The sequence below is a fragment of the Carcharodon carcharias genome, chromosome 20 (genome assembly GCF_017639515.1).
Source record: "Carcharodon carcharias isolate sCarCar2 chromosome 20, sCarCar2.pri, whole genome shotgun sequence".
In the NCBI taxonomy this organism is placed as follows: domain Eukaryota; kingdom Metazoa; phylum Chordata; class Chondrichthyes; order Lamniformes; family Lamnidae; genus Carcharodon; species Carcharodon carcharias.
The window spans coordinates 19186764-19210034 of record NC_054486.1 but is presented as its reverse complement, the minus strand read 5'-3'; the positions used below and the strand labels follow the sequence as shown (position 1 = coordinate 19210034).

Below are 23271 nucleotides of genomic sequence, written 5' to 3'. Positions count from 1 at the left end.
TGTCTGAGGTCATCCATGAAGGCCCTGCCTTCTCAACCTCGCCCCCTCGCCTGAGGTGTGGTAACCCTCGGGTTAAATTCATCCCCAGACATCTCTCTCTAAGAAGAGAGCAGTCCGTGGTCCTCTGGGACAACAGCAATTTTCATTTCTAACGAGCTTAATGCATCCAGGGTGACTATACTGAGCTCCGGTCACCCAGTGCCTGTATAAAGCTATAAATCTATCCAGTTACAAAATAGGACAGCTATTTCTCCATCAAAGATTGTGTACTTTTACCCTTCCCCACTCATTCAACAATTGCTTAGTAAGACAAAATGTTAAGATTTATCTGTGTTGGCGCTTGCTCTCACAGGGGTGAGTAATACAGGGTGCTTCGACCCATGAAGGATAATGTTCTTTGACATCTCTCTTTCTTGAGTTTCTCTTGGATTGGAAGAAATTTAGAATGCTGGCAATAAAAGACCCTTGAAACAGATCACATAACAAGACATTATTGTGTGTAGCACTGCAATATATGCCCGTGTATGAGTAAAGAACTAAAAAGCGAAGTATGGTACTCCCTGCAAGCTGAGGGGGAATCTTCTTACCTTCCCCTTGCCCACTCTCTGAAATGGCTCCAGTCCCAGAATATGATTCACCTATGCTCAAGAGGAGTCAGAGGTCTTAACTGTGCAGGAGCCCCCTGGCTCATTGTTTGGCTCCAGCTGTCACGTGCACCTTTTTGTTGCAGAAAGATAATGTTGAAATGATGAAGTTGAGAGGAGATCAGTGTCAAGAATGTAGAGCATTCAGGTACCTTGTGCTGATCAACAAACTTGGTGTTTCCAGCTTGCAAGATTGATGTAGAACAATGAAACTTCATACGCTGGATTTTTTGTCATGTGAATTCTACACTGGCAGAGAAGTGGATATGGAACGCAGGTGAAGAGTCATCAAAGTGTTTCACATGTTTCCTTTATGAATCTGTGCCAAACATTTTTGTATTTTTACACAGAACGTACAGCACTGGTTCTGTCTGTATTTTGCCCTGCAAAAGCATAACCCAGGCCTTTCACAATAGGAATTTTTTTGACTTGAGCCTCTTTTTGGGAAATTGATGGGATCATGTGCCACGCTGGTTTTACACTACACCTACTTTGACTTTCCATTGAAATTAAGAGGGCCTCATCCCTTAAGTCATAGGTCCAGCAAGCATCCTGACGTCATCATGCGCTTGCGTGATATTTCATTCGGCGGGCACACGCTAAACTCAGAAACGCACCTGCCAACAATTAAGTGGGCAATTAAGTCCATTAACAGCGCAATTAACAGAGCATTTTCATTGTCCATTCCATGTTACGGTTGGCGGGCGGGCGAATCGGCCTTTGCTTTTTTCAGGAAATCTCATCCACCTTTCAGATGAATTAAAATAAAAACAATTTTCTGTGGACGGCATTTTCATTACCAACATTTTCAGGTGACTGATTATGGAGCTTGGGTTTATTTTTCCGGTTTCTGTGACCTTCATTCGAGGTTGTTCAGGTTTCCAGCTCCCTGATAAAAGCAAAATACTGCAGATGCTGGAAATCTAGAACAAAAACAAAAATACCTGGAAAAACTCAGTAGGTCTGACAGCATCTGCGGAGAGGGATAGAGTTGACGTTTCGGGTCCGTATGACCCTTCATCAGAACTAAGACATATAGAAATGAGATGAAATATAAGCTGGTAGAAGGGGGTGGGACAGAAGAACTCGATAGGGGGGGGCAGTGATAGGTGGAGGCCAAGAAGAGACTGCCAAAGATGTCATAGACAAAAGGACCAAGGGGTGTTGATGGTGGTGATATTATCTAAAGGATATGCTAATGGGCCCATTAAGGGAAGCAAGCTAGTGGCAGATGGCCCTAGTGTGGGTGGGGTGGAGGGAAGGGATTGAAATGGGCTAAAAGGTGGAGATGAAATAGATCAAAATAAATTTAAAAATAGGGGGGGAAAGAAAAAAAATATAGTTGTTAAAAAAAATTATAAATTATTGGAAAAGGGGGGATCAGAAAGGGGGTGGGGATGGAGGAGAGAGTTCATGATCTGAAATTGTTGAACTCAATATTAAGTACGGAAGACTGTAAAGTGCCTAGGTGGAAGATGAAGTGCTGTTCCTCCAGTTTGCGTTAAGCTTCACTGGAACATTGCAGCAGGCCAAGGACAGACATGTAGGCATGAGAGCAGGGTGGTGTGTTGAAATGGCAAGTAACAGGGAGGTCTGGGTCATGCTTACGAACAGACCGAGGTGTTCTGCAAAGTGGTCACCCAGTCTGTGTTTGGTCTCTCCAATGTAGAGGAGACCGCATTGGGAGCATTGAATGCAGTAGACTAAATTGAGGGAAGTGCAAGTGAAGCACTGCTTCACTTGAAAGGAGTGCTTGGGCCTTTGGATGGTGAGGAGGGGGGGTGAAGTAAAGCAGCAGGTGTTGTACCTTCTGCAGTTGCATTGGAAGGTGCAGTGGGAGGGGGTTGAGGTGTAGGGGGTGATGGAGGAGTGGACCAGGGTGTCCTGGAGGGACCGATCCCTGCGGAAAGCCACCGGGGGATGGTGAAGGGAAGATGCGTTTGGTAGTGACATCATGCTGGAGTTGGCGGAAATGGCGGATGATCCTTTGAACGCGGAGGCTGGTGGGGTGATAAGTGAGGACAAGGGGGACCCTATCATGGTTCTGGGAGGGAGAGGAAGGTGTGAGGGCGGATGCGCGGGAGATGGGCCGGACACGGTTGAGGGCCCTGTCAACGACCGTGGGTGGAAAACCTCGGTTAAGGAAGAAGGAGGACATGTCAGAGGAACTGTTTTTGAATGTAGCATCATCGGAACAGATGCGACGGAGGCGAAGGAACTGAGAGAATGGGATGGAGTCCTTACAGGAAGCGGGGTGTGAGGAGCTGTAGTCGAGGTAACTGTGGGAGTCGGTAGGCTTGTAATGGATATTGGTGGACAGTCTGTCACCAGAAATTGAGACAGAGAAGTCAAGGAAGGGAAGGGAAGTGTCAGCAATGGACCACGTGAAAATGATGGAGCAGCTCTGTGCCTTCAGGGGATTTCAGTGAGCGCAAGCCCTCCTCCCGCCCCCGCCCCTGAGCCAGCAGCACTGGGCAAGGAAAGCTTGGCTGCTCCCGGGCCCGCCGAACTAAAAATCCTACCTAGGGCGTAGTTTTGAATCAGCAGAAGCGACTGGTTGCCAGATCTGTGTTTGCAGCGTTGCTCTGGGGCCCCAATTAATGGGTGACATGCTGCTGTCAATCACCGATCTTTCGCCCCGCCCCAGGCGACTGTCAATCACCGAGCTTTCGCCCCGCCCCAGGCGACTGTCAATCACCGAGCTTTCGCCCGCCCCAGCCGACAGTCAAACAACGAGCTTTCGCCCCGCCCCAGGCGACTGTCAATCACCGAGCTTTCGCCCCGCCCCAGCCGACAGTCAAACAACGAGCTTTCGCCCCGCCCCAGGCGACTGTCAATCGCCGAGATCCCTCGCCTCCACTGTCTATCATCTAGTTTATGCCCGCCCCAAGCGAATGTCTATCATCGACCGCTCGCCCCGCCCACCCAGAATGCACCGGTTTATTGACAGCTGTCTCCCGCAAACAGTGCCACAGGAGCGGGAAAAGAAAATCACCCAACCGAACGATTTATTTGCTGCGGTCGGCGGATCCGGCCCCGTTAACTGAGGTGAGCTCGGGGAGCATTGATTGTCAGAGGGAGCTTTGCCTGCTGGAATTCTGCAGCATGCAAGTGAATGGCGTCGCGCGGGCGGCAGGCAGGCAGGCGGCGCGAGCGGATGCCGTTGGGGGCCCGCGCCTGCGCAGCGCCTCGTTCCCCGGTCAGTATAAAAGGCGGAGCGCGGACGGCTGGAGAGCCAGTGGGTGCTGGGCGGCTCTGTAGGGTAAATAAGCTGTTGCTGTTGCTCCTCCTCCTCCTCCTCCTCCTCCTCCTAACGATTACCCAATTTGAGCGTATGTTGGCAGAACGCCCAGTCATGGCTGATTAATATTGCACGTTCTTTCTTTCCCCACCCCCCAAAGATCTCTTTAACTTCAGCTGTCAACTTTCCCCTCATTGCTGCTGAGTTTTGTGTTGGCTCTTGCCAGTCAATTTTTTTCGTTCCCCGTGTAGAATTTTGAACATGCTTTCAATGTATTACAAAGTGGGCTTTCGGTCTGTCAGTCTTCCTTCTCTTTCTAGCCGCCCCCTTTTCCTCTCTCATCCATGTTTTCATTTGTGGGTGGGCGGACTTTACAGTGCTGTCATCAGCTGTGTTTAAACAGGCCTGCAAGGTTTAGGGAATTAAGTAAATATCATGCTGATGTAGTCCTGCTGGTTCAAGAATAACTTAGTGCATTGTATTTAGGAGACTTGAATTTTTGAGTATAATTAGTGTATGATTATTTGCTCTGGTACAGCATTAACAAGTTAGATGTATGTCATCTTTTTGGCTGGTAGGAAATGGTGCAGTTTGAGAAGGAATTTCGTAAATGCATAGTCATAGAGACCTTCCCCACAATCCTGCAATTTTTCCCCTTCAAGGTGTTATCTTTTGCAGTGCATTCAAATTTGCTGGGGGTGGGGGAGGCATATTTTCCCCCCTCATCTGTTTGCAACCCCCCCCCCCATTACATTAAATATTTGTCCTCTAGTTACTGACCCTTCTGCTATGAGAAACTCTTTCTTTTCTCCAGCAAGACACTTACATTTTGAACACCTGTTGCATCTCCTGTTAAGTTTCTTTGCCCTGGGGATAACAATCCTAGCTCCTCCAATCCCATTGCTTGATCAACAAAAGCTCCTCTGCTGATAGTTTTTTATTTTTGTTTACATGAAGATTTTGGATATATTACTGTAGCTTATTGCATATTTATCTGTGGATGTGACAGTGCTGACTAATTTGAGTGACCAATTTTTTTCCCCCTGTTTCAGAGTGACAAGAATGGGCCTCTGACAATGCTAGGAGTATCATGGGTAGTATCAGGTTCCACTATTTCTGCTATGGATGCCTTTTTTCTTCATTGATTTGGACATTTCTCCTTTTCATCTACTTCAATTTAAATTGGGAAAAATATACCTTCAGTAATGTGCCCTTCCAGGGGAATCCAGGAGTTGTGCAGAAATTCCAGCCTCCAATAACACATAGTCCTAAATGGTTTCCTGAATTTCAGAAACCTGGTGTTCAGTTTGTGAAACCCATTAATAAAGAATTAAAGAAAATTGAATTGTCTCCTGAACTTGGTGAGTGACCTTTTCTTGCTTCGAATTCTTTGAATAGTGAACGATCTTCATTTCTACAATCTAATCCAATAACGGACCATTCTGTCAAATCCCAGTTTTGTTTTATTGTCTTAAGCGTAAGCTCATATTGTTTATATTAAATGCATGGACGTTTCATGCAAAGTAAAGAGAATTGTGTAAATGAGCCCATTTCTCATACTTGAAGTAATTTTCATGGACAATGGGAACCACTGGTGGAGGGAAGCTATTGTAGGTCGTGGAACAAACCTAATTCAACTAATTTTAGCATTGGACATGCTCAGAGGCTGATCCTTTTGGAATGTGCAAATGATCTTTGGTATCAGCTTGGATGTATAGTGACTTCCTGAAGCAATGAAAAGCAATGGCCTGCGTGCAGTAGCAGTGTGTGGTGGCAAGAAGTTTGTGATGGTCAGGATGTATGCTTTAAGGTTGAATGTTGGTGTCCTTTAACTGTTTCCTGGTGAGTTAAGCTTTATAATGATGCCCATTTATTTTAAGAACAGGAGCAAATTGCAATATTCACATCGGATTATATCTGAGTTCAGTCTTTAAATATGCTAGGTATGAAATGCAATGTGATATTTTCTCTGGATTTTAGCAACACTAGTAAATTCAAACCTTTCTTTTCAGGAAGGATTTTCAATGAAGCTGATCAGGAAGTTCGGGATACGGGATACCAGAAACATGCTTTCAACGTGCTCATCAGTAATCGCTTGGGTTACCATCGGAATATTCCTGATACCAGAGACCCAAAGCAAGTTCTGCATTTTTTTAATGAAATGCCTAAAGTAAACCCTGCATTGAGTTGAGCTTGGTGCAAGAGAGCATATTTTTAAAATACTGATTTGTTAGAGAAATTAAATATTAAAAATCAGATGCTCTGTATATCCTGGAGGGAGGGTGAAGTCATCTTGCCCTATTGTTGTGCTCGGTTGCTGACTCACTCATTTTAGTGAGGTTAAGGAGGCAGGTCACCTGCTGAAAGTTGAAGTTGCTGCTGTTAGCTTAGTTGTGAGGAATCTTCACAGGACCAGTGATTGGGGAGTGGGAGATTTAGCTGAGTGACTGGTTTTTATAAAGTCTTTTGATTTCCCTTGAATTCTTTGCAGATTAGACATCTTTTGCAAAATTAAAACTGTACAGATGCACTTAAGTTTAATTTGCTATTTTACCGATACAGAAATGTCCAGGGGTTTCTATGTTGATGCATGATTGCATTTACATTGGAAAATTGGAACTTGAATAAAACTAGTAGTGTTTTTTTTTTGTAACAAAACATTGAAGTGAATACTGGGAAAGATGTTATGGTTTGATTATAAGCTGTTTTTTCATAGATGTAAAGAAAAGAGCTACCCTGTCGCTTTACCATCAGCTAGCGTCATTATCTGCTTTTATAATGAAGCATTATCGGCATTGCTTCGGACAGTTCACAGCATCCTGGATCGCACTCCTGCATACCTATTGCATGAAATTATCCTAGTGGATGATAGAAGTGACTTCAGTGAGTAAATGTTCATTTTTCCCCATCTTTTGCTTATATCCCTTCTTTTGTAAAGATATGATCTTTTATTTTGTCCCTTGCTGGGTACTATCAAAACATCAAAATAAATGATAGTCAGCATGACGTTGATTTTATACATCCTACCCCGGTCTTGTAAAATCCACGTTAAATGTTTAGTTACTGAAACCCCTCCCAGCCGGTGAAAATGGTACTTGTAGCTAGATGATTTTTCCCCTCCTTTTTAACACCCCCCCCCCTTCCCAAACTGATACTTTGTTTCCATTTTCAGTTGAGTTGAAAGATGAGCTGGAGAAGTACATTGACAACAACCAACTTAAAAAAGTGAAACTAATAAGGAATGTAATGCGAGAAGGTTTAATACGTGGCAGAATGGTTGGATCATCTCATGCAACAGGTACCAGCTTCGGCTCCATCTTTCTTTAGCTTTAGTTTGGCACATGTTTTATATTCTAAGTGATGGGTTTTTTGTTCTTGGTCAAACTGGAGAAGGGGGATGTGGAGCTTTGTAGAACTTGGAAATAACCGTTTTTTGTTTTGGGTGACCCTTTTAACACATTGATAGTTAGTCAGACAATCTTTTGTTTAGAATTCATGACCATTTTTCTTTTGGCTTTTTAATTTGGTTGTTTCTTTTTTATTTTGCTTAGGTTATACAATCCAAAAGTTTTTATCTTATAAACCACACTAATATTATGCAGTTGGTAGAAATAAGCTTGTTTAGAGGTTCCCATTTGTGGAAGGATCGAGAACCAGAGGGCACAAATTTAAGGTAATTGGTAAAAGCACTAAGGATATGAGAACTTTTTTTCACACAGCAAGTGGTTAGGGTCTTGGAATGCACTGCCTGCAAATGTGGTGGAGGAAGGTTCAATCGAGATATTTAAGAGGGAATTAGATTGCTTTTATGTGCAGGAGCAGTATGGGGAGAAGGCAGGAGAATGGCACTAGGTGAAATGCTTGTTCAGAGAGCTAGTGCAGACATATGGGGTGAATGGCCTCCTGTGATTTAAAAATTGAGATTTGGATGAGGGGCCTTGAATCATACCATCCAAGAAAGAAAAGATCATTCTGCTCATTTTAAGATAGCTCCTTCCACCTTCTGCATAGAAGCACTTCCCTAACCTACAATTATAGAAACTGGCTGTTTATTAAATGAGATCAGTATCCTGAACTCAACCACCCCTCCTGGCAACCTGTGTGTATTCCAAGATACAGAAAAGTAATCTAGTTTACCTAAAATAGATATTTTCTGATGACTTCTTATGGAACCTCAGTCACTCTCTCCATCTATTCCCATTGTACATCAGCTGTGAAACCAGATGGTGTCATTAATATTGGTTGAAATCTTGCAATCCCAATAGCAGCAAACAGAAGTTTGCTGCAATTGAGATGCAATGACACTGCAACTTCCTGGGAGCCCGCTTGCACTCCAATCCAGAAGTTGCAGTGCACCTGAATGGATTCCAGTGGAGCCTATGCTGATGGTTCCTTTGGGAACTGTCAGTTGAAAACTTGGGTTGATTTCTCCAGCACTTGCATCAGCTTTTACAGGGACTAATTTAGGTCCCTGTAAAAAAAAAAAAGACCCAACTTCACATCAAAACATTCAGCAGTTTCTTCAGTAAGTCCATGATTTTCTTTTGTCTGTAATATTGTACACCAAAAATTCACCTAATAGACTAATCACTGGTTGTGGGAATAACTTTCCACACATCCATCCTATATTTGCCATAGTTTGAACCTGCTCCACTCTTCATGGTTTCACTTGAAGTGTTGTCCTGAATTTGCCTTTGTTGAATTTCCATTTTGATGTAACTATTCATTATATTTTGCAGGTGATGTGCTGGTGTTCATTGATAGTCACTGTGAAGTAAATGAGATGTGGCTGCAGCCTCTCCTGACTCCAATTAAGGAGGATCACAGCACTGTAGTCTGCCCACTAATTGATATCATCAATGCTGACACACTAATCTACAGCTCTTCTCCAATAGTGAAGGGAGGGTTTAATTGGGGCCTGCACTTCAAGTGGGATCCTGTGCCAGTCTCGCTGCTGAATGGACCAGAAGGAGCAACTGAACCATTCAAGTACCAATCCTATTATTTTTTATTCAATTTTTTTGTGTGGGAGAGTGGGTTGAAAGAAATGAGAAACTGTTGTAATAGGAGTATTTAGATTACCAGATGACAAACTACAAAATTAACTTCACTGCTGGATAGGCCTCAAACTAGAAAATACTTTGTGCAGATTTAAAACTTTGGATTGTTGCAGTTTAATTTTGATTCAATGTGGATTAGCTTGAATGTTCTTTGTGTTCCCTCACTTAGATCGCCTACAATGGCAGGAGGACTGTTCGCAATGAACCGGGATTACTTCAATAAACTTGGGCAGTATGACAGTGGCATGGATATCTGGGGAGGGGAAAACCTGGAAATTTCCTTTAGGGTAATTTTCCTCACTACCCACCTCATATCTAAATTGTTTTTATTACACAAACAGATTCTTAAATATTGTGTTGTGATTTATACCTGTGACTTGTATAAAATCATATCTCTATTCTACGTGGGTTTCTGCCCCTTTTTTATTTGCTTGTTGGTCAGATCAGTAAGCACTTGTGGATTAATCGTACACTGTAATTTTTATAAATTAGTGTTGATTGAATAAATACTCAGTGATTACTTTATCTGGTAGTAACTTGCACGCAAACTGCTTGAGAAAATGTATAGCTTCTCCAAATATCTGGTATTAAAAAGCTCAGTGTTAGAATACCTTTCCCCTCTATACAATAACATTTATTGTTTGGGTCAGATTTGGATGTGCGGTGGGCAGCTGAAAATAGTTCCATGTTCCCGTGTTGGGCATATTTTCCGGAAATGGAGGCCGTATGGCTCACCAGGAGGAGTGGATACCATGGCATACAACTCTCTGCGTCTTTCTCATGTATGGATGGATGAATATAAGGTATGCATTTACAAAGGGTGAGTTGAATGTTTTTGAGGAATGGAGAAATTGTTCAGGTGTAGAATGCTAGAACATGGTCTGTTCTAGTGGTGGGTAGGGAATCAGTAACGGTGTGTTTGTGGAGAGGCAATATAGTATTAAAGGAGATTGCTGGGTAGCCATGAAGGGTTAAAGCTTAAGAACAAGGAATTTCAATTTAATATGTTTTGGGGGTGGGGGGGGGGTGGTGTGGTATAGGTGACAAACAAGGACTTGGTGCAAGATAAGTGTCCGGCAGCATTTTGGACAGGCTAGAATTTATGATCGATGGGATGTCACCAAAGAAGACGTTGAAATTGAGTTTAGGTGTGGCAGAGGCTAAGATTGGAACACCACAATGATGAGCTGGAGAAGATCGTGATGCTTTCACTAGATGATGGACGGGCAGACTAACACACAAACTGGTGGCTCCTGAAGTAGAGTCATTAGTATTTGCATGTGAGCTGACTGTGTTCCTATGTATGATGTCACTGACCGGCACTTTGAGTGGAATAAGTCAAGGTTAGATTCTTGCAGTCTCAACATAATGATGTGAAGGAGTGAAGACAACTGCCAAGTTGACTTTATTCTGTGCTGTCTGTTAATTCTCCAGTGCCCCTTTTTCTTTTGAAACATTGGTCAGCCTGCTGACCAATCAAATGTATTTATTAAATGGATTTACTGACCCAATGAATCCATTTATTACATCTTTGAACTGGAAGTTTGTGTGTTTTTCCATATTGCTAATATAATACACGAAGGCAGTAGATTATAAACTTGCTCGCTTTCCATTTTTTGGGTTCTTTCCCAGTTTTAAATTTGTCTGCAGTAAAAAGATTTTGTGAATATGCAGAGACTGAGTTTCCATTTGTTACGATCTCCATAGAGACCAATAACTTTTTCAAAGAAATTCAAACTTCCAGTTAATAGATGAAGGATGACATGACTCTTTCATCTTTTTAAGACCACTGCTGTAACAAAAGACAAAGCACTATTGACTAAACACCTTGTACTTTAAAGCACAAACGGAACATTCCTTTTTTTAGCACAACCAAAAAAAACCACATACCTTACTGTGCTCTTTTTTGAAAAATCGACATTCAATTCTCCTAGCACCAATCCAGGATGATTCTTGGCTCTTCCATCCATTGCTCTCGCTCACCCACCTACCCAATCCCACCACTTTTCTTATAGCGCAAGCTCAGCAAATCTTCCAGTCTCGTTTTTCAACTCTATGAATTTGGTCTTTTCAATCAGGAGTGTGAGCTCCTACCTACATTTCTGCCTATAGCGATTCCCTCTCTAGATTACTGGCAGGCTAGCCTTGTCTGAGAGTTTTCAGGGACACTTTGGAAATTTCAGAGTTCATCTCTAACAGTGTGAATCACATGGGCCTTGCGTCCAGCTCTTCTTTTAGATATGCTAATTAGCAATCCTTGAGTGCCCAACCCTTATCTTGGTAGTAAATGGATAGTTTTAAAACAGAATTGTTTACAACCTGACATTCTCAGCACTTCTGGGACTTTGGAGACTCAGTCTATCCACTGTTAGCACACAGGCTGCAGCTGTTTGCAAGTCTAAACCTTGCACCACCTTCCCAGTAAAACAATCTGGGTCTCTTTAATCTCTCAATCGGATCACCCAAGCTTCCTGTCAGGCAGACTTCAGCACGTGATGCCCTTCCATTTTACCTTAAATTAAAGAGAGTCCCAAAACAACAGTCTTTTAATTCTCATGATTGTAACACATTTGCATTTTACATATCATGAAGGGTGGTGTTATAGAATTATCTCCTAACAGTGAATTACACATCAGACACTAGAATTGTTCCCCAGTTTCACACACATATCAAAAGGTGTTAAATAACATTTTCACGAGCATAATCTAACATTTTGGATTTAGTTACATTATGGTAAGGGAAGTAAAAGTTTAGCAAGAGTAAACTTAGTAGTAAAAGGAAGACCCAAGATGTCATGGATGGATAATATCAGAACATGGACTGGCACCTCTATGGGACAGGTAGTACGTGCAATGGAGAAAGATTATACATGTGGCCGACACTCAATGAGGATGGATGAAAGACTATAATAAACTACTTGACCTGCATGATGTATTCATTGTCCCAGGATAAGTCTGCAAACAATAGACCATGGAATCCCTTGTATCTGTTTTAATAGGTATGGTGAAGCAGGGAATTAAAGATTACAGGGGAAAAACATATGGTTCATTCAAATTTCCAGCATTTAAGACACATAACTGAAGATGCTTTTAGAAAATACACTCAGCCGAAATGTTTTGATTTGCTGAGACCTAAAACAACGCAATCATTTTGCACTTCAGCTAGAGTAGCACTTTAAGCTTTCCTATTTGATCTACTGGTCAATTTATATACATCTCAAGACAGAAATCTCTGGTTTCAGATTAGCAGTACCTTCAATCTGTAATTTACTCTACCCTTTCTATCTAAAGTTATGTATATTTTTTAAAAAGATAAAACAAATGTTCTGTTTGACACAGGCTGTTGCTCTACTTCCATCACATGCCCTATTTATGATGTCTGGACAAGATTTTATGATCCTATAAGATGAGAAATTCTACAGGAAGCGTCTGCTCCCAGGCTGCTTCTTACCAGCAGTACTAATATTTAACCAAACAACCACATGTGACTGAGCTTTGCTCAGTGTACAAGGTATCGCTTGCTTGCATTTAGAATTATGGGACAAATTGATAGAATACCTCTCTCTCTTAAAACCTGTCACCCATAATCTGAGCTAACAATGGCTATGTTGGTTTGATTCACCACACCACCATAACTAGTTTATCAGCATCTGCTAATTGGAAATTTGAATGTGTTGATGGAATAAAATTTGCATGTTAGTAGACTTCACTTAAACAGCAAATTTCAAATTGCCGGTATGTGCATTTTGTGGCTGTAGCTCTTTTTAACTTGCATCTTATCTTTGAGCCCCTATCAAATATGTCTCTGCTTTACTTGACTGACTCCCATGAATAACAATCATCCCATTAACTTGTACAAGTCTTCTATGTCTGAGGCTATAGATTACACTATAGGTCCAGTCTAGCTGACCTGACACATACCCAACATGCATTTCTAGCAGGAATCATTGTATAGTAATTTTAAAAGCAGGAACTTCTATGGCTTCTTCATAACCAACCAATATTGGATAACTTGTTCCAGCCTTACTGATGTCACAGGTGAGATTAGTTTGTGTCACTAGCTAGGATCAAGCTTGGCTGCTTCCTAGTCCAAATGATTGAGGCAGTGATTTTTTTTTCTTCTTATCCCAGCTAGAGCTTTCCATTATAAAAACAAAAAAACGGCGGATGCTGGAAATCCAAAACAAAAACAGAAATACCTGGAAAAACTCAGCAGGTCTGGCAGCATCGGCGGAGAAGAGAGGAGTTGACGTTTCGAGTCCTCATGACCCTTCGACAGAACTTCGACAGTCGAAGTTCTGTCGAAGGGTCATGAGGACTCTAAACGTCAACTCTTTTCTTCTCTGCCGATGCTGCCAGACCTGCTGAGTTTTTCCAGGTAATTCTGTTTTTGTTTTAGAGCTTTCCATTAACTTGGTTTTGTAGAGCTGGAGTTCATATTTTGACTTCGGTTAAGGTATTTTACTGAAGATTAACTTTTAAGCAGAATCTTGTTACTTCACACTTAATGTTTGCTGTTATGGCCCAGCTTTTTCCACAGGAGACAACTTCTCAACTGGAATTCCTACACTTGTAAAGTTTCCTTGACTTTGTATGTGATGTCATTGAATGCTTGTATTATTGTTATCTTTGGGAGCAACTGATTTTTAAAATAAAAACTATGTAGTATTCAATGTGAATAATTGTAGCATATGGTAAGAAAGTTGGTGTTGTGATGTGAACAAGAACCTTTAGAATTGAAGGAAACCAGAAGATTTCAGTTTCCTAATTTTATGAAAGTAATTCTGAAGCTGAGGCTCAAGAGTTTTGTCTTAAGTCATAAACAAATAGAAACATAGAAATAAAGCACTACAGAAATATTAATTCCTATGGCAAACTCTAATCTCAAGTAAATGAATTCCATTGTGTAGCTACTGTTAGTAAATTTTGGGGAGGGTGTAAAATGAAAAAGGTCAGTCTGGATAAAAGCACCTAATTTGGACTTGTTTTTACTATTTTTTTGCTCAATTCTAAAATCTAGAAATTCTTTTGACTCTTAGGAACAATACTTATCTTTAAGACCTGATCTGAGGAAACAAAGTTATGGTGACATTACTGAGCGTTTGAACCTGAGAAAGAAGCTGAACTGTACATCTTTCAAGTGGTATCTGGACAATGTTTACCCAGAGATGAATGTTAATGGACCAAATGAAAAAGCTAAAATACAACAACCACTATTTATTAACAAAAGTCCAAAACGATCTAAAATACTGCAGCAAGGAAGGGTAAGATTCAACAGACCTGCACAAAGTTGTATATAAGATTTTGAATTTTCAGAGACTCCCTTTTTTCTGCTCCCTGCAACCTTAATACAGTACAATGTTTTTTTCTGCAGAATGCAATGGAACTGGGGAAAGAGGGGAGGAGATATCCAGGATATTCGGTTTTTTTTGTTTGATGTTTGCTCAATGCTTAACCTGAGGAAAAATAAATACAGGGAAGAAATTAATCTTGTGTGAAAAATATCTTCATGAACTGCTTTAACGTTTTAGTATTGCAAGTGCTGTTCAGGATTTAAAATGGGCAAAATAGATTTAAACAAAAAAACCAAAATGGTGAGAGTGGAAAAGCACTTTTTTTCCTGTGCATTTTTTTTTTTTGGCTTGTCCAATATTAGATTTGCACATTTGTATCTCCTAAATGGAGGCTTGCAATTTTATTTAAATTGGTACCAAATTTGGTTTCATCTAAATATGGTGTGTTAGCTACCAAAATATCCTCCTTTCAGTGCAGTTTTTAAAAAAAAATAATAAATTCAACTGTGCACTTCATGGAAAGTCTTGCTTCAATTGAAAAGGAATTGCTTGGATTATGAAGTCTACTGGGAAGAATGGTGCACTAAAACAAATGAAGCCAAAGCCTCGTTAGTTTTTTTATGGATGTGAATCTACTGGAAGGGTGACAATTATTGAGTCAACTCTGAAACATTGCTAGTTCTATCTGAATATAAATCTGCTAAATGGGAAGTCTTTTTGAGGAATATTGGGAGGAGCTTTTTCACCTTTTCTCCAGATCTATTTGTTTTTCTTTGTTGCAAATCTATTAAACAAACTTTTTAAAATATACTTCCATTCAGGTTGACTGAGAGAATCCATCTTCAACAGAGATTGATGCCTCTCAGAAGGTATTTTACCTCCTAGTTGCCGATTTTAGACCTAGGTACAATTTCCATGGTAACTAACTCTTCATAGTGACCTACAGGTGTTTAAAAATTCTAAGGTTTGAAATGTAGTTGCAACTGATTTGTTTACACATTCGTGTATGTAACTAAATTCAAAACCAAAACCTTCTTGTACAATTATTATATTCAATCAAATGAATATTTTTTCTTTTTCTATTTTTTTTTGTAATTTTTTTGTTTTGCCTGTGTGAAGTGGTCGGTAATGATATTTCAGGCTGAGTTTAGTGCTAAGTCTAGCATTTATCTTCCTGTATGGTTGGATGCAATATTGTTCTACAAAAAAAATTCAGTCCTTTAAGATTACATGCTTATTCCCTCTTACCTCTATATTTTACCCAGAAGTAGCATGTTTGGACTATTAACCAAAGTTTGGGGGAAGAAAAAGTTAGAAATAAAACACCACTTTGTTCATTTTGGGCTCATAAAATGGTGTTGCTTTCTTTAGCTTGCTTTGTCCATTCTTCAGGCTAAAACAAGCTCTCTAAACCTATTGACAATTGAGGTATTGTTGGCCTAATTTTCACACCTTTTCAGTTCCTTTAGCTTTCAATTCATGCTGTTTAAGTAAAAGCACCAGTCAGCAGCAACCTGCAATACTCATTAAGATAAAAGCAAAAAACTGCAGATGCTGGAAATCCAAAACAAAAATAAAAATACCTGGAAAAATTCAGCAGGTCTGGCAGCATCAGCGGAGAGGAACACAGTTAACATTTCGAGTCCGTAACGACCGGTTCTGTTGAAGAGTCATATGGACTCAATGTTAACTGTGTTCCTCTCAGCAGATGCTGCCAGATCTGCTGAGATTTTCCAGGTATTTTTATTTTTGTTTTGCAATAATCATTATTGTTCACCTCCACAAACAGGAATTGGGACATTGAATCCTCTGATGTAATGGAGCAGTAATTTTGTCACCAGAACTAATTAAGAAAAATATATATATTTTACTAAATGAAGAAAGTTTCAGTTCATATTGAAAAAATGTTTCAATAAAAGGAAGAAATTGTCCAAACCAGCAAAACCATAGGAGTTGAATCTAAAACACTTAAAATCTCATTCATTTTTTTGGTACCAAAAAAAGGAACATGTGTTGCAAAAACCAGTGTGGGAGACGGTGCTGGTAAATTTGGTGTTCCACTTTAGTGAGTATTTTTATATGGTATTGATAAATTTTGTTAGTGTGTTGGTGAGCCTCCTGTCATTAAACTGTTTTCTACAGAAAATACTGGAAATACTCAGCAGGTCAGACAGCGTTTGTGGAAAGAGGCAACAAAGTCACATTTTAGGTCTATGACCTTTTTGCAGCAAAATATTCTGATGAAGCTTCATTGGCCGAAAACATTAATTCTGTTTCTCTCTACAAATGCTGCCTGAGCTGTTGTGTTTCCAGTATTTTTGTTTGTTCTGCACTGTGTTTGAATGCTACCTCATGAATGTTCATCTAACAGGAGAAATATCACTTCTGTTCTGCATTGGAAGTACTGGCTTCATAGACCTTATGAATAAGATGAATGCATGCTGCAGATGCACATTGGGAGAGGATAGATGTAATGCTACTGTTCAGTGCTAGGATGTAATGAATTGTTAGATGCATGCTAGGATCTAATATCAATTACCTATGATAAACAGGATCATATCTGCAGTGGAGAAGTTAAATATATTTTCCAGTTCCTTTGTAATTGATGGATGCTAATATCCAAAGTTGTCAGCAGCAGAATGCTCATTAACTAATGGATGTTGACTATTTCTGAGGAGATCAATATTGCAGGCAGCTCAGTGAGCACCACTGCATGATCCTTAAATTGGTTATTACAAAGAAGGGTTGACAGGTAGAGTTGGGTGTTTGTGTTCAGGGACAGGCACTTGGTACCTTGTATTTTCAGTGTAAAATACTGCAGATTATGGATGTGAACTATTCCGTCCGTCGCCCCCCCCCCCCCCCCCCCCCCCCCCCCCCCCCCCCCCCCACCCCAAATGGACACATTGGAATCTTGCCTGTCCTTTTTTCTTTGCTGGGACTTTGACAATTTTGTCCTTCCACATCAGCTACAGTATAGTGATTGATTTTATAGCTGTAAAAGTGGTAAATGTACACAATCCATGAAAGAATCTCACAGCTTAAAAACAGTGACATACCTACTAAACATTTAAATGTTAAACAATAAAGTACATTGTGTATCATAAATTAAAAGCTGTCAGTGTGACCAGTGCATGGTGGAAACTGGGGCTGAACACATTCATTTTGAGGTTGCCTAATCTCTTGTAACAATAGCCAATCTTCTTTAGGTAATTGTAGTGGCAGTGGATAGATTCAATTCTCTCTCGGTGGAAGATGGATTGAAAAGTACACAAATGAAGCCAAATTTCCTACTAAACTACCTGTTCCAACTGCAATTCTAGGTAGAATAAACCAACATGTCTTCTGCCTTTACTCAAGTTAACTAGTTCACCACTTTAGATTACAAGCCATATGTGTTTATTCTTACATTCTGTAGGCAGTGTTTTTATCCAGCTTGGACTGACTTAAGCTTATATCGATCTATGCATGGGTGTGCATAGCTTTTTTTTTTTGACACTTTCCCTTCCCCCCTCTATCCACACTAGCCCCCCGACCCCCCAAAAAAGTATTCCACCTAAATAAAAACAGGAAATGTTGGAAATATGCAGCAGATCAGGCAGCATCTGTAGCAGGAAAAACCAAGTGACTGACCTTGTATTGCTAACTTCCTGTTCTGTTGAAGCTTTTAAGCAACTATAGTGGTGAAGAGGGGTGGAGGTAATCCACTTTGACTGAAAACAAATATTGATGGCTGAAGACATCTGATAGGACCATCTGCTTGTTAATACCTGTAGTGCTTTCAATCAGTTACAAGCCACAGTAACCCATACAATTAATGGCTTGTGTATACTGAAGCTAACCATTAAAACAAATACATACCAAACTCAAATCAAAATGAAATCCATTCTAGCCCGTGTGTATTTGCCCAGGATTCAGTACTAGGACCCTGCTGCTTTTCATATACATTAATGACTAGGCCTTGGCAGTGTGAGGCACAATTTTAAAATTTGCAGATCACACAAAACTTGGAAATTTAGTAAACATTGAAGAAGATAGCAGTAGGCTCCAAGAGGACAAGGTTAGGCTGGTGGAATGGTGAATAGGGTGACCAGAGGACACCAATTTTAAAATGATTGGTAAAAGAAGTGACATGTGGAAGTCTAGTTTATGTAATGATAAGGTGGTGCGAGCAGATTCAATAGCTTTCAGAAGAGAATTCGTATAAATATTTGAGGAAGAAAAAAAACTTGAGTGTTGCTGAAAGAAAGACTAAGCTCTTCGTCTCTCACTCATCAGGACACTTGCAAGAATACCAATATAGGGGAAGACAATCCATACTATATGTGAAGAGAGCACTGATTGGTTGACAAGTGCTCATGCCATGGAGGATGCACCACTGATGGTGACTGACAGTTAACTGCCAAGCATTGTTTGAAATTTAAACCAGACGGCTTCACGCTGATTGGTCAAGGCATTGCCCTAAGGCATGAATCAGCGAAAGGCTATCACTTATTTTGTTTAGCTGAAATAGGTGCAATGTGTGTACATGTTCCTTCCGTAAAGAACAAGGCCCTGTGTATTATATGTAGCTTCCAGTACACTCAAATGAGCCACAGTGAGCCCGACTGACGATCTTAAATTCATCAGCGTAATTCTTAGCACGTTGAGGATTGAGGCCCAGCTCTCGCAAACATCTTTGTTGGGTTCCATGAGAAACGTATCTTCAATGGAATGACACCTAACCTCCTACCCCTCACATTTTTCCAATATGTGGATGATACGTTCGCTTTATTTAGATCTGCAGCTGCATATAATACTTTCCTTACATGTCTTAATGGGCTCCATCCTGCGCTCAAATTCACCTTTTGAAATGGAGCAGTCAAATGGACTCCCCTTCCTTGATGTACTAGTTGAGAAGTCTGCTGGGGGTTCACTATCACTGTCTACTGCAAGCATAACTTCACTGACCAATATACACATTGGGATTTTTACAGTTCCACGTGCTATAAGATTGGTCTTATCAACAACCTTATAAATAGGGCCAAGCCATTTGATCACCATGCAAGCTTGATGCTGAAAAAGGGTGCATCAAAGGCATCTTGTGGGATAATGGCTACCCTGATCAGATCATTTTGCGCTGTGTATCATGCAAGCTCACGAACAGACCTAAGACCATCAGTTTTGACCCCGAAAAGTGTCTAGTCTACCTCAGATTACCCTGGAAGGTATTTCAAACATTTGAGCAACAGGGGAAGCTAACTATTCAACACTGCTACTTTGCAGTAGCAACACGAGTAGTATTTGCCACTAACAGGATGCTGCCGTCGAGCCAAAAAGATGTTCTGTCTATCACACAAATGAGTAATGTGGTATATGAATTTGTGTCAGTGTGATGCTAGTTGTGTAGGTTGTATGTCCCAAAGACTGCCGGATCATATCAAACAGAATGTCCCAGCACTGAACGCAATAGGCAGGGTACAGACCGTACCCAACCATCCCATGCTTGCAAAACTCTAAACACTGTGTCCAACATTAGATGTGATTCTACGATTGGACAACATTTTGCTGAATAATCTTCAATGTGCTAAGAATTGCGCTGACAACCAATTTTAAGATTATCAGTCGAGCTGGTGGTATGGCGCATTTGCATGTTGGAAGCTACATAAATTAATGCACAGCACCCTGTTCTTTGCAGGCAGAAAGAACATGTACGTACACTGCACCTGTTTAAGCTAAACAAAATAAGTGACATCCATTCGCTGACAAAGGCTTGACTAATTGGGGTCAAGCCGCCTGGTTTAAATTTCAGATGATGCTTGGCCGTTAACTGTCGGTCACCATCAGTGGTGCATTCTCCATGGCAACAGCACTTGCCAACCAATCAACACTCTCTTCGCATACAGTATAAATTGTTGTCTTCCCCTTACATTAGTGTGTTCTTGAGTCCCCTGATGAATGCAAGATGCAAAGCTCAGACATGTCTCTCTATTCATCAGCAATGCTCAAAAAACTGCAGGGGTATAGGGTTAGAGCAAGGGAGTGGGACTAACTGGGGTTGATCTTTGACAAACTCATTAAGACGAATTGTCCATTTGTCCAGTATTATTTGATCTCGATGATATGTGCAGAAGGAACATGATACCATTTGTGTGTTTGAATTGTTGAAAGAGAAAGGAACCAGCTGAATTTCTAGAACTGCTTCAGTGAACATCTATCTAGAGATGGGCATAGTAGCCAAGGTATACTATCAGAATTATGCTGTTGTTGGGAAGAGCCCCAGATTGAGAAGTTAATAGTTGCCGTCAGTTTGAGTCCTAGAAGAAATCATACATCCATGAGGACTCCCAGCTCATGTATCACCTAATTCAATGCTTGTAAATTGAATTTAAATCTTTTGGAGACAGAGATGCTGTGAAATATGGCTCTCATAGCACTAAGAACTAGATAATTTTCCACGATTGTTTTATTACATTTTTTCCCCTTGTTCTGGTGCATTTAATCAACCGTTGTTCCAAACTTTTTCTGCCGGTGAGCCTGTCAGAGCCTGTTTCTTGAGCAAACGTCCATCTCTTGAGGAAACTTCTTTAGTTCAGCCTCTGACCTTGTAAATTGCCAAAATACGACGTTATTTTACTTTGTGCCTTGAAGGTGTTTATTAATGTTGACATAAGGTACCATCTGCATTTTAAATAATTTTTGAGAGAGTCTTCTCATCAGGTCCTTCATTAATAAAATCGCAGCAATTTTTTAAATGTAGAGTTTTTTTATTTTACATTCATAGGATATGGACATCACTGGCAGAGCCAGGACTTGTTACCCATCCCTAATTGCCCTTGAGTTAAGAGTCAACCACATTGCTGTGGGTCTAGAGTCACATGTAAGCCAGACCAGGTAAGGACAGCAAATTTCCTTCCCTAAAGGACACTAATGAACCAGGTGGGTTTTAACAACAATTGATGATAGTTTCATGATCACCATTACTGAGACTAGCTTTCAATTCCAGATTTTTTTTTTAAAGTTCAATTTAAATTCCACCAGCTACCATGGTGGGATTTGAACCTGTGACATTAGCCTGGGCCTCTGGATTACTGGCCCAGCAACATTACCACTATACTACCATCTTGCCCCATAAGATGCATTTTGCCTGGCATGTACATTTTTTGTGTTATGTCAGAATAATTAATGAGGAGGAGAAACAAATATGGTTATTCCCTGCTGGATTTAAGCACTCAAGATGAATGACTAGCTGGCCTTTATCACGAGGTTTAGAATATTCTTGCTGTTTGTACCGTTCACTGTTTCTGGACAGACAGGTCAGGTTTCCAGATATCTATCAGGGCTGCGGTACAAACAACTACTATGAAGTGCATGTAGTTTCCCACCACGCTGTTCTCATATTTTATTTCCTGATATTAGTTCAGTAAAGCATTCCCATTGTTGGCTTAATTGAGGCTGGGAAATCTATATGTATTCATGCTTTGTTTCCCTAAGGCACTATGATCACTGTACTGATACTTACCTAGTTAGTTTGGGAGAATTACATAACTTGGACTTGAATTGATTGTACATTTTTGTTAAAATGTGATATGCTGTACCGTCTGCAGTCTGGAAATCTATTGTTTGGAAAAAAAAGTTGTCCGGAATTTTTTTTTGAGCAAACCCAAAGCAATCCGATGCATCATTTTAGTACAGTACTTTGGGGGTGGAAACACGGAAGATAAAATATTTGGATAAGTTAAAGAATTTTTATAATGTTTTATCACTGTTTTATGCTTCAGGTAAATATTTATATCTACAGCTTGTTCAGGTTCACATGCTTGTGGTTGGGTATCCTAACGTCATTCCATCATCCAGAAATTTCCACCAGCCAGAAACGACGTGGTCCTGTGCACTTCAGTGTACTGGAGGGGTTACAGTGTAATGAATATCTCTGAGGCTGCACCGAACTCTTTTTAAATAATGGGGCAGTAATAGTGGAATGTCTTTCCTAGGTAGATATATTAATTAAGAATTATAGTGTTTATTTTGATATAGGCCGTGTTTTAATCCAAAAAGTTTAAATTAGATTGTTTTTTTTCTTCCTTGCTGTAACCTCAAGTTTGGGTACAATATCTTTTTATTGTTTTCTATCTCTGCAGCTGTACAATCTACAGACAAGCAAATGCCTGGCTGCCCAAAAATATCCTGATCAAAAAGGAGGAATAGTGGTGGTTAAAGAATGTGATTGGACAGATTCAAATCAGGTGAGCAGTTTTTTGAGATTTATTTCACCAGTAAACCAGTCCTTTCATTACATGCAGAGAAATTGGCCTTTGGTTCTAGTGAATTTTTGAATTCTGAGTTACTTTGGAATAAAGTGTCTCCATGTTCAAAGTCTCCCAAGCCTTTTGGTCAAAATTGACCTGTAAACCAAACCCTAATTCTGTTTTCATCTAACACCAGGAGCAGCAACCCTGGGCTGTAGTTTCTTTCCCTCCTTGGCTTCAAGAATGTGGATTCAACTTGTAACACAGCCTTGGAATTGAATCTGGTAAAACATTTGGCCATCAGAGAGCTTCAGCTGTGGACCCCATGAGTTTAAGTAGTGTTAAACTATGATCTGCACTTTTACTGCATTTATATTGCACCCTTTGAGAAGACATGAAATCATCGCTTCTCTTCCCAGAAGTGAGCTAGACAGGTGGTGACTTCTTAGCCTCATTGGTTGAGGTGAGATGGGTTGGAACAAATTTATTGCGGAGTTAACTGTAATGTATTTTTATGTTTCTGGTCCTTTATGCCTTCAAAGTCTGGGCCCTCCTAACAGATAGCAACCCATCTCCCAAACTACCGCTTCAAAAAACCTAAAGGCAATTGCCAATGAGTGTGATGATTTGTCCAGTGTTCTGTAATTTCCATTCCCTTTCCCACCATCCCAACCCGAGACGACAAAAGAATCCTTCTCAGGATAAGAGGTTGGTCAGTTAGGACTTTAATGAGGAATTTCTTTACTTGGAGGGGTGCAGTTCTGTGAAATTCTATCAAACTGTGAATGCTCAGTTTGTTCCTCCA

At 40.5% G+C, this 23271-nt stretch overlaps 1 protein-coding gene across 6 annotated transcripts in view; it reads left to right on the top strand.

Moving 5' to 3' along the window:
- The first annotated feature begins 3559 nt into the window (after positions 1–3559).
- The window catches only part of LOC121292522 (polypeptide N-acetylgalactosaminyltransferase 11-like), a 108557-nt gene continuing 88845 nt past the window's right edge, over positions 3560–23271 (top strand). The window contains exons 1-10 of one of the 6 annotated variants that reach the window (XM_041214606.1): positions 3560–3692; positions 4938–5246; positions 5898–6021; positions 6602–6768; positions 7058–7183; positions 8625–8874; positions 9115–9232; positions 9596–9748; positions 13984–14208; positions 22359–22463. In XM_041214606.1, the coding sequence (XP_041070540.1) occupies positions 4976–5246; positions 5898–6021; positions 6602–6768; positions 7058–7183; positions 8625–8874; positions 9115–9232; positions 9596–9748; positions 13984–14208; positions 22359–22463 (1539 nt within the window). In that variant the 5' untranslated portion in view covers positions 3560–3692; positions 4938–4975. Of the gene's footprint in view, positions 3693–3860; positions 3907–4254; positions 4312–4340; positions 4440–4937; positions 5247–5897; positions 6022–6601; positions 6769–7057; positions 7184–8624; positions 8875–9114; positions 9233–9595; positions 9749–13983; positions 14209–22358; positions 22464–23271 lie in introns of those variants that run through there. The other 5 variants (XM_041214608.1, XM_041214609.1, XM_041214611.1 and 2 more) reach the window with 5 other exon arrangements.